Source organism: Chiloscyllium plagiosum, unplaced genomic scaffold, assembly GCF_037043375.1.
Source record: "Chiloscyllium plagiosum isolate Xiang-an unplaced genomic scaffold, Cpla_swu_hap1 HiC_scaffold_46, whole genome shotgun sequence".
Taxonomy (NCBI): Eukaryota; Metazoa; Chordata; class Chondrichthyes; order Orectolobiformes; family Hemiscylliidae; genus Chiloscyllium; species Chiloscyllium plagiosum.
In genome coordinates, this window is record NW_028270184.1 from 3,632,189 (window position 1) to 3,649,137 (window position 16,949).

Genomic DNA, 16,949 nt, shown 5'->3' on the forward strand with positions numbered 1-16,949 from the left:
ACAGTAGCAAGAGGCTGTAATTGAACCCGAGCCCCTGATACTATGAGGCAGCAGCGCTAACCACTGAGATGCCGTGTCACTTACGGTGTGATATTTGAAGGGGGGGATTAATTATAGCAGATATGTTAGTCGAAATGCAGTTGTAGGAAGACAGTTGCATTTAAAAAGCATCTTTAATGTTACCCCAAGTGATGGATAAGATACCACATTTTACCCTTTGACATGTCATAAATGTTGCCTTTATAGATAGAGCTTGGGAGCAAATCCAAATTATCCTGGTCAAAGGAAGGTTGGGTAAACTTGGGAGAAAAATGTAAGTTATTGATGGCAGTCGTCATTGAGTCTTTAATTTTTAAATTTTATTTTGAAGAGAACAAGGAATTTTCACATTTAATGTACAAGAAAAAGTCAGCCTTTCAGTCTGAATATACACTTAACATTGAAATTTCAAGGCACCTATACAAAGAGGCCAAAGGGCTTCACAATGCACTTTGGTTTTATTTTCTGAAAATCTTGTTTCTGTGGAGTAATTCTCGTGATTAAAAACACAGCAAGCCAATCCAAAACAAAACAACATATACAAAATTAAAGAAAAAAGAGTGACTATCTTTTTTTTGTAGTGGCTATTGGAACTTAACTAATTAACCCACTCCCCTTGATTCATTGTGTGTGTAAAACACAATCATTCACGTTATGCAACAGATATCAGAGCTGATACCAATAATTCACCTCTGAAAGCTGGCTTTTCATAGGAAGTGAGTGTTTTCTGATTAAAACGTTTCTATTCCTGCATACCCAGTGTTTGCCGCCATGTTCTATGAAGTTAATTTTATATGTGTTCACTTTGTCTCTCAGACTCCACTCTCAAATTTGAACAGACCATTTACAGTAATGGAGATAGGTCATATGTTTTCTGACTTTTGGGCAACTGTGATATTTAGCGTACAGCATCTTTTATCTAATTTTAGAAAGAAATTCCCTTGTCAATTCTCTGGCAAGATGGCCAGAACATCCAAAGTGTCGTAAATAGCACTCTGCAGTGATGTGACCCAGATTTTGTGGATGTAACAATCGCAAAACCATCAGCGTTTACTGTCAATATTGCTTTGTAACTGATAATAACTTCTGGCTTCCACACATGTTGTTGAACTTGAAAATGCAGAGGTTGTGGTCAGTGATTTCCTGCCATACCAGAATGTGGAAATTGAAAATTTTCAACATTTAAGGTTCTTACAAATGGAAATCCTCTGAAGCACTTGGTCTGATGTGAGCTTCCACTTTTGTTGATGTGAGTTACTTATGTTATTAGACACATTGTAAAAATCTTTAAAAATGTTATGCTTTTCTGAATGTGTTTCAATTTTGATTTTAACAACGGACTAAGTTCATATTTACTTCTGAACAACATCTCTGGCTCTGAAACACTCATTTTATATTTGTGGAAGGTGAGATTTGTCTAACGTAATAACTCCTATAGGTTTTTAGAAAATAAGATTTTTAATTTTTAAAATTTTGTTTGATATTTCAGTTGCTATGTTAATCCCATATGTATACCCCAATTTTATTTGGTTTTCTGTAAAATGATTTTAAAATGAAGGATAATCAGGGTTTTTTTATTTTTCTGGTTTGCTGTCTGTGAGAATTCTGCAATGTGATTGGTTGATTAATCTGCTGGATGTCTTCTTTGCTGAGAGTTGAAAATTCTCTTGAATTGATGCTGGAATCAAAGTAGTCCTATGGAAAGAGGAAATTGAGGATATAGAGATTTTTGGTCAGGATTAAATTCTGTTGCTTTGCCGTGGAGTGCAAAATCTCGGCCTTTATTGTTTCCTCAATCACCTGTGCTTTTCAGGCGGTGGTCATGGCTTCTTTAGATTCTCATTCAACTGTGCTGCCATCTACATCAGAGGTAAAAGTGATTGGACTCAACATTAACTCTGTACTTCTCTCCATAGATGCTGCCAGAGCTGCTGAGTTTCTCCATCATTCACAGCTTTTACACCAGAGGCATATTAGGCTGTATAGCACATGACACCAATGGAGAGTATGTTTAATTTGATGAGCAGGTAGTTGAATGCATTTTTCACATGACAGAGAGTACCATATTCATGTTTTTGATCTAATTTAAATGGTACTTTTAAGGTTCTGAAGTAATTGCTTAGTTTAGGATTGAGAGGAAAATATAATTATTTTCACTGTAATTAAGGAAATGTTAGAGCAAAGAATACTTTTCATGTTGGGGAAACAAATAAATGTTGGTGAGCACCAAACAATTTTTAATTCCAAATATAAAGCTTGTCGTTTTTATGTGTGAATTATTTATTTGTTTTATGTCACTTCAGGTTTGATAGTCCAGAGTTCATGTGAAGTTAGTGTTATTCATTTTCAAGCAATTGAATCCAAGACAACGTTATTGTTAGTAGGTGACCTCCTCGATGGTAATATAACTGATGTAGAGGGGAATGTGATTCCTGATACTTATTGCATTCCTCAACTGTACTTTCATGGCTGAGGAGATGGGATTTACTATATCTTGTGGGGAAAAAACTTATACATTCCTGTTTGGAGGTCAGCATAGCAACACTATTTCAAAATGCACAGGTCTATTGTCATCACCAGTGTTCAGAGAGTAAGATTGCTCTTAACCTTCAGCCTTTCAAGTGCTTTCGGAACACAATGAAGAAACAAAGAAAAAGGCGATGCTTTCAGATCAAGAAATGGCCTTAAGAGGCAAGTAGTCAGATGAGGATGAACTGTCTTTTCCTTATCATTGGAAGAGAAGGGGACACTTCTGAGAATGACAGAATTACCATTGTGGTTTGAGCAAAATATATAAATGTTTGTGCAAGTAGATAAATGTTTGTAATTCCTTCATATTGTAATGCTTTATTGATAATATAAGAAAATTGAAAGGAATGTATTTTGGACAAGGTGTAGTAGTCAGATTGCTGGGTATGGCTACTCCTCAAGGGCAGTTATGGATGAGGAATAAATGATATTCACATGCTATGAAATAATAAGAAAAACAGGTAGATGTTCAATTGACATGTCAAAGCTCAAATGTACTGTGCTGCAGAGTGTTTCAACATACCTTGCATTCCTGGCTTGGTTGTGCTGCCCATTTGGCTGCTAGGTAGATGGTGTGTATCACCCTGTTAGGAAAGGAAGATTGGAATTGAGAATCATACTATGCAGCACATACCTGGTTAGAGGACGTGCTGAGAAATAAATTATCTGTTGAACTTGAGAGTGCAAAATTCTGTATTGCATTGGAGGAAATAAAGAGGGGTAACTGTCAAGTCAACCAAATCAAGTACATATGCAAGTGAGTTTAGTTCCACCTGCTTTGAGATCTGTAGTTTTTAAGTTCAAATTCCTCATGTAAACAGAAATTCAATAAAATATTTAATGGGAGTCTTTTTTGCTGAGTCAAGTGCTGTTTTGTCTGCACCAAGTACCTTCAATTAACTGCTCCAGGTGTTCCATGTCTCAAACTGGACAGAAGTGGCAATCTGAGGCACATGGTCAGTACATACTTTTTCTGTAATAGAACCAGCGTGGGAATACATTAACTTCCACAGTTTATTAAACTCACGTATAAACATAGGGCATTGAGGTGTAACATTTATTTTCCATTTATTTAACTACTGTGGCATTAGATGTTGAGATTATCACAATTACTGAGTGACAGAATGAACTGAAAAGTGGGTGAGATTATAATGGTAGATGCTATTTATGGTCCTTCAATTTTCTTGTATTAGTACTAAAGAATTATAAAGGAAGTATCTTTGTAATATCTTTGTAGTGAGCTGCACAGTATTTTAAGAGATTGTCTTTATGGAAACTATTACTGCATACATAAGGTCTAGGTTGCTGCGTGCTCATCAACGCTAGTAAAATTGGTGCAGGTTATTGTTTGCACTTGGCTGTTCGGTGTTGTTTGTAAATCAGACCACTGGAAGCATCTGTTGGGTTTTCTGATTGGTCAGGTGATGTTGTAAAGATTCTTGCTCTTGTTTGTACCATTTTAAAAAATGTATTTTATCACGAGGTGCACTACCAGTTTAAAGTTGTAAGTTCACATCCTTCTCAAATATTGGTGCTGAGAATCAAAAATCAGGATTTTATTTCATGTACTATTGGTGATGTTAGGTATTGAGACAAATAGGTTATAAAATATTCTCTTAATTGTCTTTTTGCAAAATGCGCCTTAAAAGTGTTTTCATTTAAGGTTTTATTATCCTTTTCCCTATTCTTGGATACTCAAATAAAACAGGTCTGTATATGTTAATATAAGTGTAATATTCTTGTAACTTGGGAGGTTCTTTTGTCTAGACCAAATGGCAATACACAGTGGTTTAGACAGAAGAGTGTAAATCTATCATGTATATCATTGTCCAAATAGTTAACTGCACAACATTCAATTTACATAAAATAAATGGATATTGCATCTTGACGCATTCTCAGCAATCTGGTGCTACATTACAGTCTGCCTTATTAATTCTAATTTTGAAAGGAATTTAAAAGTAATGGGGTGGGATTGGGAGATAGGCAGTGCGGGGAAGCTGCCATTATTTTCAAAATGTTTTGATATCAAAATAAATCAATATTCTTCATAGTTATTTAAAGTAAATGAAGGTTGGCAAATGATAGTATAAGGTTAGATCATTACAATAACACAATCATAAGTATGGAAATATTATTTCTCATTTCCAATATTTAGGGGTCATACAAGCATTGGAACATTTAATATCTTAAGACTGATTTATTTTAAAAGATCAAATGTAACCTTATAAACACAATTTTAAAGAATATTTACAGGAAAGCCATGAGCTGATTTCTTGGTTACTGTCCAACCAGGTTATGGATGTGTCAGGTAGAATGGCGAAGGGTTTGAGATTCTTCAATCAAATATTCAGAAAAGACCATCAATAATATTCAACAATCAAGTTGAAAGCCTATTGGAAGGCAGGATAGGGAACTGTCAATGTAGTCTGTGCAAATGTCTCAGAAGGAAATTTCAGTAAGGAAGAACTCCATTTTTAGATCGTCTCCAGTGTCACCTCTCATCCTATGCAAAGAAATCTAAAGTCTGCCCTTAAAATGAAGATCACGGGTCTTCAGATCTTAGGTTGGAACACTGTTACCCTCAGTAACTTGAGAGCTTTTTTTCATTGAACGTATAACCCTTTCGCACCCATCCCGTTTTAAGGGTGCCTTTTTCACAGTGTTCTGTGTAACTTCTTATTTATTAATCTTTGAGCACTTAATTTTCGTTGTCACTTTTGAAATTGTGTTGTTCCTTCAGAAGAGATAAACTGTAATTTTTTTTGCACAATGTATTATAAAATTGAAAGCAGGGCACTCCACTCATAACCAATGCATTTTTAGCTCTATCTTGACCACATGAAATTCAACAGCACATAAATTTTTAAAAACATTTTGAGTAAAGGGGAAATATGAAAACCAAGAACAACTGAGATTCACAGTGTTGTTCGAATAAAATTTGTCATCCTCAAAGTGTTAAAATAAGGAAAAAAATTAACAGTGTTACTGGCCAGATAACTACAAGACATCCATTTTTGGCCTGGCATTTAAGGACAAGAAATTTGTCATTTAGATACACACTGTTTTTAACCAGAGGCAAAAGTCTAGCTCAATACTTAAAAAAAAAGTTTTCAGAAAGTTATCTTAAAAAATAACTATGAAAGTTCATCTCTTCTTCCAATTAAGATAAAGTCCAAAACCAACACCATTAAAGAACTAAATATTTAAAACTATTTTTCTCTTTTTGAAAATATTGTAGAAGAATAAAAAAATAAACAAACATCAACAGATAGTTCTGATAGAAGTAGAGGGGTAAAGCCTTAACTCTTGTACAAGAAAACAGCACTATGTGTACACACAGAACACATGAGTGAATATGTGTATGTGTGTGTGCTGAGACTTTGTTTGACTGTACAGTATAAATCTACAAGGTGGGGGGTGTGGGTAAACATCATTGCTTAGGAATACTTCTCCAAGATGTTTCCCTGTGACATAATGTAAAGGATTTTATCTTTAGGCTGCCTTAGGACTGCACTTCCAAAGTATGTTGTTCATTCTTTATCCCACTTATAACCAAAATGCGAAAAGAAAAACTGGCTTGTACACAATTAGGTAGCTGTGTTTTCTTTCTAAGTGTCCAGCTTTTTTTTTTAAATCACTTAAGCATATTAAATATAAATTATGTGACAAATGTACAAAATATGTGCCGGACATTTTCTGCTGAACATGGTGTGTTTTACCCCTAACATTTTTTATTTTTATAATATCTTTCGTTTGCAGTGCATGGAGATGATCTCATGATGAGGCAACACTGCAATCACGTGTAAGAATATTCAGCATCTGGTATCCCACCGTCTCTGTAACCTCGGTTACTGCTGAGGGCTGTACTATGAGTGTTCTTGTAAAGACTTGTCCCATTGGATGGAAATATGGTGTGAATCACATATTCCTCCTTTGATCGCTGTTGATTATTGAGTGGAATCATTTGAAAGCCACTCCCTCTGATTTCTAAAATGGAATTATCTTTCTTTGTCCCTGCTTCTGCGTAATCATCTTTTTTTCTGCAACCTCTATTGTACACCTGATCATGTGAAAAAACATTCCTGTTGTTATTAATGTAGCAGCATATTGCAGCAAGGACAACAACAATGAACACTAAGGCTGTTGCACCTCCAATAATACCAGCTAAAGGAAGACCTACTTGGTCCGATTCCCCTTGTTCCCTGTTTAACGTTGTGGTGGGACTGTATAAGTCTGCAGTTTCTGCTTTAGCACATACTGGTGTTTCATCTCTCACATAGAAGTTGTTAGCTTCCATTGTAACCATGCATATGATGTAGGTTGACTTGGGTTCAAGGGCCGTGAGAAGATATTCAGTCTTGTCTCCTTGTACCAAGGTTTCAGTGATGGAACCCACTGATGGATTATGGTCGAGTCTGAGCCAACTGAGTCTGAAGGATGTGACTGGTAACATTGCCCTCCATGTGATACGAATACTGTCCGCAGTTAAAGGCATCACATTAATGATTATTGGTTTTGTTTCTGACCCTCTTGACAAAGGATAATCCACAGCTGAATCTGGTAGCTTCAGATTTGGTCGCCTCGGTTTGTAAGTGAATTGCAGTCCTTGAGTGACAGTAGCTGTATGAACAATTGGAGTTGGTTTCAGAGCTGTGTTGCCGCCATGCAAGCTGTTCTCAAAGCACTCATCCATTTCTGACTTGATATCTTTGACTGCCATTCCTCGGACTTTATCAGGCCCTTGGCACATTAGCCCTCGCACATTGATGTGAAATGCGGTTGTTTGTAACCAGTCTCTGAGCCACATCATTTTGCAGCCACAATACCAGGGGTTGTTACGCAAAAGTAGCTGACTCAAGTTTGCTAGGTCGTCAAAGACTCCTTTTGGCAAAGTTGTTAAGTTGTTGTTGGATATATCCAGCCGCTGTATCTGTCTCATTTTCGAAAAAGCATTGGCTGGAATGTAACTAATGAGGTTATCCTGAAGGTACAGCTTTTGTAAGTTTGAAACAGGCAGATTTCGTGGTGGAAAAATTAGAGAATTTCTGATCAATGAAAGTTCAGTCAGGTTTTGAAGTCTGCTGAAAGTCTCATCTGCGATTCTTTGATTAGCTAAAAGATTACCATCCAGCACTAGGCGTCTTAAGCTGACCAAACCTTTGAAAGCATAGTGTGGGATGGTTGCAATCCGGTTGTCATCGAGCCTCAGTTCCTCCAGTGTTTTAGGAAGGCCAGTGGGAATGCTGCTTAGATGGTTCCTGGACAAAAAGAGCAGTTTGAGATGCTTACTATTAGCAAAAGCATGTTCCTCAATGCTGACTGTTGACACTGAGTTATCATCCAAATGTAACTTCTCCAACAAAGGAATCCTTGAAAGTGCATCATGTGTGATGGCCCTAATGTTATTGTCTTGAAGATGCAGCTCTCTCAGAGATCGGGGAAGGTTTATAGGGAACTCATCCAAAGCATTTTCGTAAAGGTAAATCACTTTTATATTCAACAGATACTTCAATTGACTGGGGATCCCAGCATTATTAATCTGATTATTTTGTAAGAAAAGAGTTGTAGAATCTTCCGGTATTTTGGCAGGAATGGATGTCAAACCTCTATCGTTGCAGTAGACAAAACCATTGTCACATCGACACAGAGCAGGACAAGTAGACATGACACGTGGCATCAAAAGTGCTGGCATGATGACCCAGAGCAACACACTTTCTTTGATACCCATTGTTTGTAGCGACATTTGGAGGTAATATTATTTGTTGTTTATCTTTTCCTCCACTTAGTGTGACCTGTCATGGGGAGAAAGTACAAGTATACATTAGAAATGTATCTTTTCTTGCCTCCCCTTCCCATTTCTTCCTGTCCCATACAACAGACTCCAAACAAGAGAGCAGATTGGTCATTTCAATGGCCACTTCCAGCAGCTGGGGGCATGGTGGCCATTTTATCACCTGAGCACCAAATGACCTTGCCTATGTCAACCAACCATCTCAGAAGGCCTTCTTAAAAGGGCAGCCAACTACACACTTGCAGTTTCCCCCGACATCAGAGGCCCTTGAAAATGTAAAAAAATCAATTAGTGGCAACAAAGACCTCTCTTTCCCTGTGATATTTTGAACTATTTATTGCTTCATATTAGTTGATGGAGCAGCACAACTGGCAGTGTAAACCAGAAGGAACAGTGCCTGTTTGGTATTATTCTTCTGGAACTTGAGTCGTAACATGAAAATGTTATAAAAGTAATATTAAAAATAATACATCTCATGAATTCACATCCAAAAACTAATATGCCAAAAAGAGTAATGATAAAACTAATTTTATCTGGCAATAGCTTAACTCTATAAAATATGACATGCAATTAAAAGAAAGCTGAAAGTTTATTAGAATTTCTGAGCGTTCCTTGGTGGACTCATTCTAAGAAATAGGAAGGTTTGAAATATTGTTAGGCAAAGATGAAAAAAAAGACCAAATGTCATTTATGATTATAAAATGGACCATTTATATTATTAATTGGGAAGTAACATTTGTGCCTCACCAATACCTAGCAATGCTCATCTCATGCAAAATAGAGTCTTAACTACATTCCCTTGATATTCAAACATATTACCATTGCTGAATCTCTCACCATCCTGGAAGGTATCATTTACCAGAAATTTAATGGGGAGAAAGTGAGGACTGCAGATGCTGGAGACAGAGTCAAGAGTGGGGTGCTGGAAAAGCAAAGCAGGTCAGGCAGTATCCGAGGAGCAGGCAAATCAACATTTCGGGCAAGAGCTCTTCATTAGGAATGAGGCTTGTGAGGCCGAGAGGGTGGAGAGATAAATGAGAGGGGGGTGTGGGTAGCTGAGAGTGCAATAGGTAGATGGAGGTGGGGATAATGGTGATAGGTCAGAGAGGAGGGTGGAGCGGATAGGTGGGAAGGATGATGGACAGGTAGGACAGGTCATGAGGGCGGTGCCGAGTTGGAAGGTTGGAACTGGGATAAGGTGGGGGGGGTGGGGATATGAGGAAACTGGTGAAATCCACATTGATGCCATGTGGTTGGAGGGTCCCAATGCAGAAAATGAGACGTTCTTCCTCCAGGTGTCCGGTGGTGAGGGAGTGCCAATAGAAGAGGCCCAGGACTTGCATGTCCTTGATGGAGTGGGAAGGGGAGTTGAAGTGTTCGGCCATGGGGCGGTGGAGTTGGTTGGTGCAGGTGCCCCAGAGACATTCTCTGAAGCCCTCTGCAAGTAGACATCCTGTCTCCCCAATGTAGAGGAGACCGCATTGGGAGCAACGTATACAGTAAATGACGTGGAAGTGCAGGTAATTTACTGGACCAACTCCACAAATACTATGATTACAAGAGCAGATTAGAGGCTGAGAATTTGGGTGTGATTCTCTAGAGCCTGACCAACATTTTCAAGGCATACTTTCCACTTGCCTAGATGAGCAGTTCCAGCAACATTGAAGAAGCTCAACAGCATCCAGGACAAAGCAGTCCTCTTGCTTGGCACCAGTTTTGAGGAAGGATCACTTGATCCAAAACGTTAACCCTGATTTCTCTCCACAGACGCTGCCAGTTCTGTTAAGTTTTTGCAGCAATTTCTGGATTTTTGTTTCTGATTTACAGCATCTGCAGTTCTTTCTTTTTTTTAATCAACTTAGTAAACCTCCTCTGAACTGTCTACAACACATTTACATTCTATCTTAAGAAGACCAAACTGCACACGTGATTTGGAGATGCCGGTGTTGGACTGGGGTGTACAAAGTTAAAAATCACACAACATCAGGTTATAGTCCAATAGGTTTAATTGGAAGCACTAGCTTTCGGAGCGCTGCTCCTTCATTAGGTGGTTGTGGAGGACACAATGTAAGAGTCAGAATTTATAGCAAAAGTTTACAGTGTGTCTGTGTGTGTGTGTGTGTATAGTGCAATGGTGGTCACCTGTAGTATGACATGAACCCAAGGTCCCGGTTGAGGCCCTCCCTATGGGTATGGAACTTAGCTATCAGCCTCTGCTTGGCCACTTTTCACTGCTGCCTGTCCCGAAGTCCGCCTTGGAGAATGGTCACCCGAAGGTCACACACACACCCCCAGACACTCACACACACACACACACACACCCCAGACACTCACACATACTCACAAAGACCCACATGCACGCATATACGTTTGTGGGGTGAATTTGTACTTGCAGAGTTACTTTGTACCTAGCTCAAAAACTTCATGAATTCATGTAAGACTCTGTTATCTCCCTTTTTAGATTGGAATCAGTCTAAACATTATGGCACAGACAGAGAACACAGGGGGCTAACACCTTCAACATATTGCCTGGCTAACACCAATTGTTACAGTCAACCTGAGAATGTAACTTTTTAAAAAAGGTTTTGTGATTTACATATGAAAGAAGTGAAACTATCATGGTATTTGAACAGATGAGAGACTCAACAAACAATCAAGGTATTTTTCAATGTATAATTTCAGTTACATCACACGTAAACTTTTGCTATAAATTCTGTGTCTTACAATTGTGTCCTCCACAACCACCTAATGAAAGAATGGCGTCCGAAAGCTAGTGCTTCCAATTAAACCTATTGGACTATAACCTGGTGTTTTGTGATTTTTAACTTCAAACTGAACACAGTATTCAAGATTTGGAACTGAAGTTCATCAGGAATGCCTGATGAAGGGCTTTTGCCCGAAATGTCGATTTTCCTGCTCCTCGGATGCTGCCTGACCTGCTGTGCTTTTCCAGCAACACTCTAATCTAGAGTCTTGTGAAATGTCCAGTGTGCAGGAAGAAAGCCAGTGATCTTCTCCACTCAGCCAGGATATGTGTCCCCATCTATTCTCTACAAGCTCACACTCCCTCCATCTCAAGGGTAACTATGGACAAGTAATAAAGGCTGGCCAGGCAGCTACTCGTACATTCCATGAGTGAATGATAAAAAGAATTAATATCTACACCCACCTCCCATCAAAGCTGATGCTGTATCATTCTCACTGTTGCATGTAATATCTCTTCTCTCTCTCTGTCACCCTCCCCAACCCCTTGCACTATTAAGCGTGTATGCCCCCTGTGCTCTTTACTCACTTGATCAGTGCACCCACCACCATTCTCCCACCTGCACCAGCATCAGTATCAGCATCAACACCAACACTGTGCCAGCTTCTTTCACCTCACTCAGTAGTAGTGCCAAAAGAGCCCGGACAGGTGGTGGGCTGCCAAATATTCATCTCCTCACCATGCAAGTAGATGGTCTTGGTTCTGATGGGCAAAGACCAAAACCGAGCTTGTGAAGAGCCAAAACATCCATATCATGGCAATCAAATAAGAAGCATTGTTCATTGTTGTACTCCTTTTCCAGTATCCCCACTGTAAATTTATTGTTAAATTGCCACAAAGTCTACTCCTTGATCACACAACCTCTTGTTTGTCTTGTGCAGGCAACAGCGGGATGTCCATAGTGGCTATGCTTAAGAGGGCTGCCCACAAGACATGCTGTCTTTCACCTCTGAAGAAGACAGCATGGGTGCCTCAGAGGAGGAACTGGCAAGGCTGCTGGCATCTCTGATGCTGACACCTTGGGTGGTTATTTTATCTAAATTAGAGTTGGGTGCACCTTCGGATGACCAGATCAATGCCACATCTCTACAGCTGGTTGAAGAAGAAATACCCCAAATCTCTGGAACTCGAGCATGCCAGAGACCAAGCATCTACTTAGCCCCAGGCAGGGGTGGACTCTATAGTTTTGGTGATTAGGGACTTTATGCATATGTACAGGAACAGCAGGCAGGTTTATCTGCAGCACTGGATGAGCTAACATAAAAGCTGTAAGACTTCAACAATGCAGTTTTGACCCTGTTGCTTCCATGAGCAGGTTGATGGAGAGCCAGGTCCAACAGTCTTTGGATCTGCTGGATATGGACACTCCTGTATTACTTTTCACAGCTCCAATGTTGAAGGTATAGAGCCCACCCATCCTTAGCTATACAATGATAATCCAAAGTGTTAAGTGAACAGCTTCAGCACAATGCACAGGCAGTGGATAAAAGGCAGCTAAATGCTACTTTAGCAGCTATGCTCTATCTTTCTAGGTTAATAAATGTAAGTAAAACATCAGAAGCACTCATGCGATTCATCTATTATCTTGCATGATATGGTTAAGAGGCAAGGAATTAGACTGCACAAAGTAGGCTATGGTCAGCAAAGCATATGAAACTGGCTGGTGTGTTTCAGCTTCACTGTGAGGGTGTCTGTGTAATGGTTGTTGCTTGTTGACAATCCTCACACTTCTCTGAAATGAATGTCCTTCCGTCACAGGACGAAGGGCTTATCACATCCACTCAGGGTTTAGTGGCAGCATTCTACATGGCCATAGTGTGCTTGTTATTTACATCACGCTGGAATGCAACAGCAGTTGTTCCTTGGACAGGAATTTCAGGCTCAGACTCTCTGTCTTGGTGAACCCCCATGCATAAACATCCCCTCCCTGGTAGCCAAACTCGTCAACCCCCTAGGCTTTGCACACTCCCTCGTCCCCACTCAACCCATCTATCTAAATCTTTATCTGCTCACTTTTCATCCCAGCCTGGTGGTGCACTGGTCCCACATGGAAGGCAGGATGCTGCTTACAGTCAATGACCCCACTCCTGCATGAGCCCTTTCCCTCCCATGCTGTATTATTTCCACCCCCTTGGTATTGTAACCCCCACTGCATCTCAACGTTCCAATTCCATTGTCCACAACGGAGTTCCCCAGCCTCTCTCATGCAGCAATGGTTCCTAATAATGCCCGTTGAGTTTTAGATGGACTGACTGTGGTCAGCCCATTGAACGCTGGACAGCATTGAATGATGAACAGCTAGATCCCTGGCTGTATAGCTCCCCAACTATGTTCTTGTGACTTTCTGGACTGTAGCCTACTCTGAGGACTGCAGAGGTACAGATTCCCCCTGCATCCAACCCCTAACAGCCCTGACCAGACACCTGACTATGCCCACGCCTGGACAGATATTGGAGTTTACCCTTGATTACTGTGGTGGAGCCTCCTGACTGAAGTGTGTCTCCCAGAACTTGACTGAGGACTACTCTGCTTAGACCTTGAGACATGACAGGAGCAAGCTAGAGCCGGAGTGACAAGGTACCTACTCAGACTTGCATGTTGGGAATTTGTTGCATCTAATTTCTATCCTGTATGTGGGAGAATGGAAGCCTGTATATCAATGACATAGATAAGGTGGTGATGATGGTGATAAAACTTCTTAAAGTGTCTCTTGCTGGCCATGAATTAGAATCTCCTGTCGATGTTGAGATTTGAGAGGAAAATGCTCTTGTTGAACTCCATATCAAAAAAGGCTTCACTGGATATCACATGCAATTCTCCCAAGTTTCTCATTGTAGCCCATATTGTTTAAGGCCTGGGAAGGTTCCACCCATAGCAATGCTTTACTGAGTAAACCTGAGCCAGAAGTCTATGGTCAGAATATATTGAACATATCTGGACATTTAGTTTATTTGTTTGTGTGTACTGTGTCTGAAGGTGATACTTGCCTCATTGTCCTGCTTTATTCTGAGCTGTTTTCTTGCCAGTATTTGACAATGGGTAGTTTGCCACTGCCTTCCACTCTCAGGGAAAGGGTGAATTGAGAGGTCCTATGATTTCCTCAGCTGTAATGGTAATGAATTACATATTGTTTCTGATATTTTGGAATCACATACTCTCCAGTCAACCAACTGAGCTAATAGGCCTCCTTCATTTTTTTGATAAATTATACATTGACTTACTTATTGAATAACTTGCAATCTCTTGAGTCACTTGAGGGTTTAAAGCAAAATTCTTCCTGAGATTTTAACATAGGTGATAAGACTGCAATTATTCTTCTGAGAAGGAGGGCTGAAGTCCTTGAGGTGATAAAAATCAAAAGAACTGCTGATGCTGTAAGTTGTAAATAAAATTACAAATTGCCAGAAAAGCTCAATAGTTCTGGCAGCATCTGTGGAAAGAAATCAAACTTAACGTTTCAGATCGAGTGACCCTTCCTCAGAACCTGCACCTTATAAATTGTTCCAGCAATTTCAAATTCTGTTCCTTGAAGTGATGTGCTTTTGATTGTCTATTCTTTATAGCTGTTTCCAAGACCTCGTGGCCCTATTTAAAATGTTTGGAGATGTGATTGTGTTCATGGCACAGGAAATGGGGCAAATTCCACAAAAATTAGATTGGACTTTGAACCTTTGGAGGTCATGGGCAATCCTGCTGCATGGTAGGAGGGTGTGTTTGTGCCACTACAATAGCTTGTCAGTCATTGTTCAGACAGAGGTTGCACAGGTCAAAGGCAAACCTTCACAGACCCATATTTACATAGATCATGCTGGAGGTAAGTAAATAACCTCTTGCTGTGGAAAATTAAGAGGGACATGCTTTATCTTGGTTTCAGTGCTGTTGTCACAGTCTGCCCTAGGCTGAGTTCAAATATAATCTCATCCAAATTTGATCACTGTTGAGCAACCGGCTTGTGAAACATTTATTCCTATCAAATTTATCAAAAACAATGGCCTGGATTTCTGCTTTAAAGCACAATTGAATATAGACTGTGTTTTTGTCATTTCCTGTATATGTTTGAACCCATTTCAACTGCATTGGATCGGACCTGAATTGATTTTCTTGGCTGATGTCATGAGTGAGATAAGTTAGAAATACCTGTTTGTGTCCAATTTAGGGAGTGAAGTGAAAGGTTCTGAAACTTTCTTGTGAATATTAAAGTATTATAATTTTACCGTTCTTGAATTTGTGTGTGATTATGGAGGGGATTACTGGAAGAGGAGTCAGTAAAATTTCATCAAAGCCATATGATTAACTTGCAAGTTTGTAATTGCTCTTTGGAATATTAAGTCAAATGGCAGTCTATGAAGTATCTAAATTCCCATATCAGAATTCACATGTACATTATACCATATTATTCTAACTAATAAGCATTTATTCAGTAGGATGTTGTGAATTGGAATTTTCTTTTGGAAATGGTTAACTTGTTCAAAAACAAAGAAAGTAGGTTACATTGTTTCAGAATGAATTCTGCCCTGTGTTATATGTTGGTTTGATTCTTCTCTTGTGATTCAACCTTGGAATAAAGTACTCTGAGTGGTGTGTCTGCTATGTAATATCTACTTCTGGGGAAGCTCTCCCTTCCACTTCCACTGCATTATGAAGTAACTGCTGATTACTGTATCAGGGTACCTATTCTGCAGAATGAAAAAATCTTCATGAATTTAACTTGTCAAACCATTGTGCTAATAGAGATAAAGTTTGCTCTTCCTTTGTGTCATCAACTCCCTCTGGTTATGGGAGCTCAGGATTCAGTTTTTCTATAACTCGAATCTGTGCAAATCTGCACCTAATTGTGCCCAGCAATGTGGCTGGCAATCTTAACTGGCCTTTGAAATGGCTCAGCCAGACATTCTGACCAAGGGACATTTATTGATCGCCAATAAATTGCAGGTCTTGCCAACGTCACTTGCATTTCTTTAAAAATAAAAAAAATGTACAAGACCTCGAATAAAGTCTTTCTTGTTCCGATTATATCTATTTTAAGGCTGTGAGTAAAGCTAAAACTAATGATATTTTAAGCAAATAACCATGACCATACTCATTCATCAAGTTAGTCAGATCTCCTCTTCCCTTCATAATAATATAGGATATGGAGGCTAATGTACACAGGGGTTTTGGATTTAAGATTGTCTGACTTACAAACACTTATATTCATGAACACAATCCTATACAGGGGTGTTATTTTAAAGATCTGACATATGAACATTTCCTGTATTTATGAATGGCAACTTTATAATGTCCTGCATTGTGTTCTGACTTACGAACAAACTCCAGAATGGAACTCGTTCACAAACTGCTTATACACCGTAATAATTTCTAGATATTTTACTGATATCTGAATTTATTGGAGTGAGGACAGTTTTGAATTTGATAACAATTGTGGAGGTTAACTAGCATTTGCGACAGTCTTCAGGCAGAAGTGCCAAGTGGATGATTCATTTGGCTTCCTCTGGAGATTCCCAGAATCACAAATGCTAGTCTTCAACCAATTTGATTCACTCCACATGATATCAAAACATGGCTGAAGGCAATGGATACTGAAAAGGCTTTTGGCCCTGACAATATTCCAGCAATTGGACTGAAAACCTATGCTGCAGACTTGCTGCATCCCCAGCCAAGTTGTTCCAGTACAGCTATGACAGTGGCTATGAACCTTACCAGTTTTGTCTTGTAGAAGTAGGACAATTCACCCAGCTCAATTATTGCCCTTTTAATAAACTTGATTATCAGTAAAGTGATGGAATGGCTCATCAACAATGCTATCAAATAGCACATGCTGAGCAA

At 39.3% G+C, this 16,949-nt stretch overlaps 2 protein-coding genes across 7 annotated transcripts in view; one reads left to right on the forward strand and one right to left on the reverse strand.

Moving 5' to 3' along the window:
- Window positions 1-16,949, forward strand: part of LOC122543809 (uncharacterized) — a 953,710-nt gene that overhangs the window by 78,918 nt on the left and 857,843 nt on the right. The window lies entirely within an intron of this gene.
- Window positions 6,365-16,949, reverse strand: part of LOC122543808 (leucine-rich repeat transmembrane protein FLRT1-like) — a 183,652-nt gene continuing 173,067 nt past the window's right edge. For both annotated transcript variants that reach the window (XM_043682596.2, XM_043682597.2), the window contains exon 2: window positions 6,365-8,360. In XM_043682596.2, coding sequence (XP_043538531.1) covers window positions 6,365-8,311 — 1,947 coding nt within the window. In that variant the 5' untranslated portion in view covers window positions 8,312-8,360. The remainder of the gene's footprint in view (window positions 8,361-16,949) is intronic.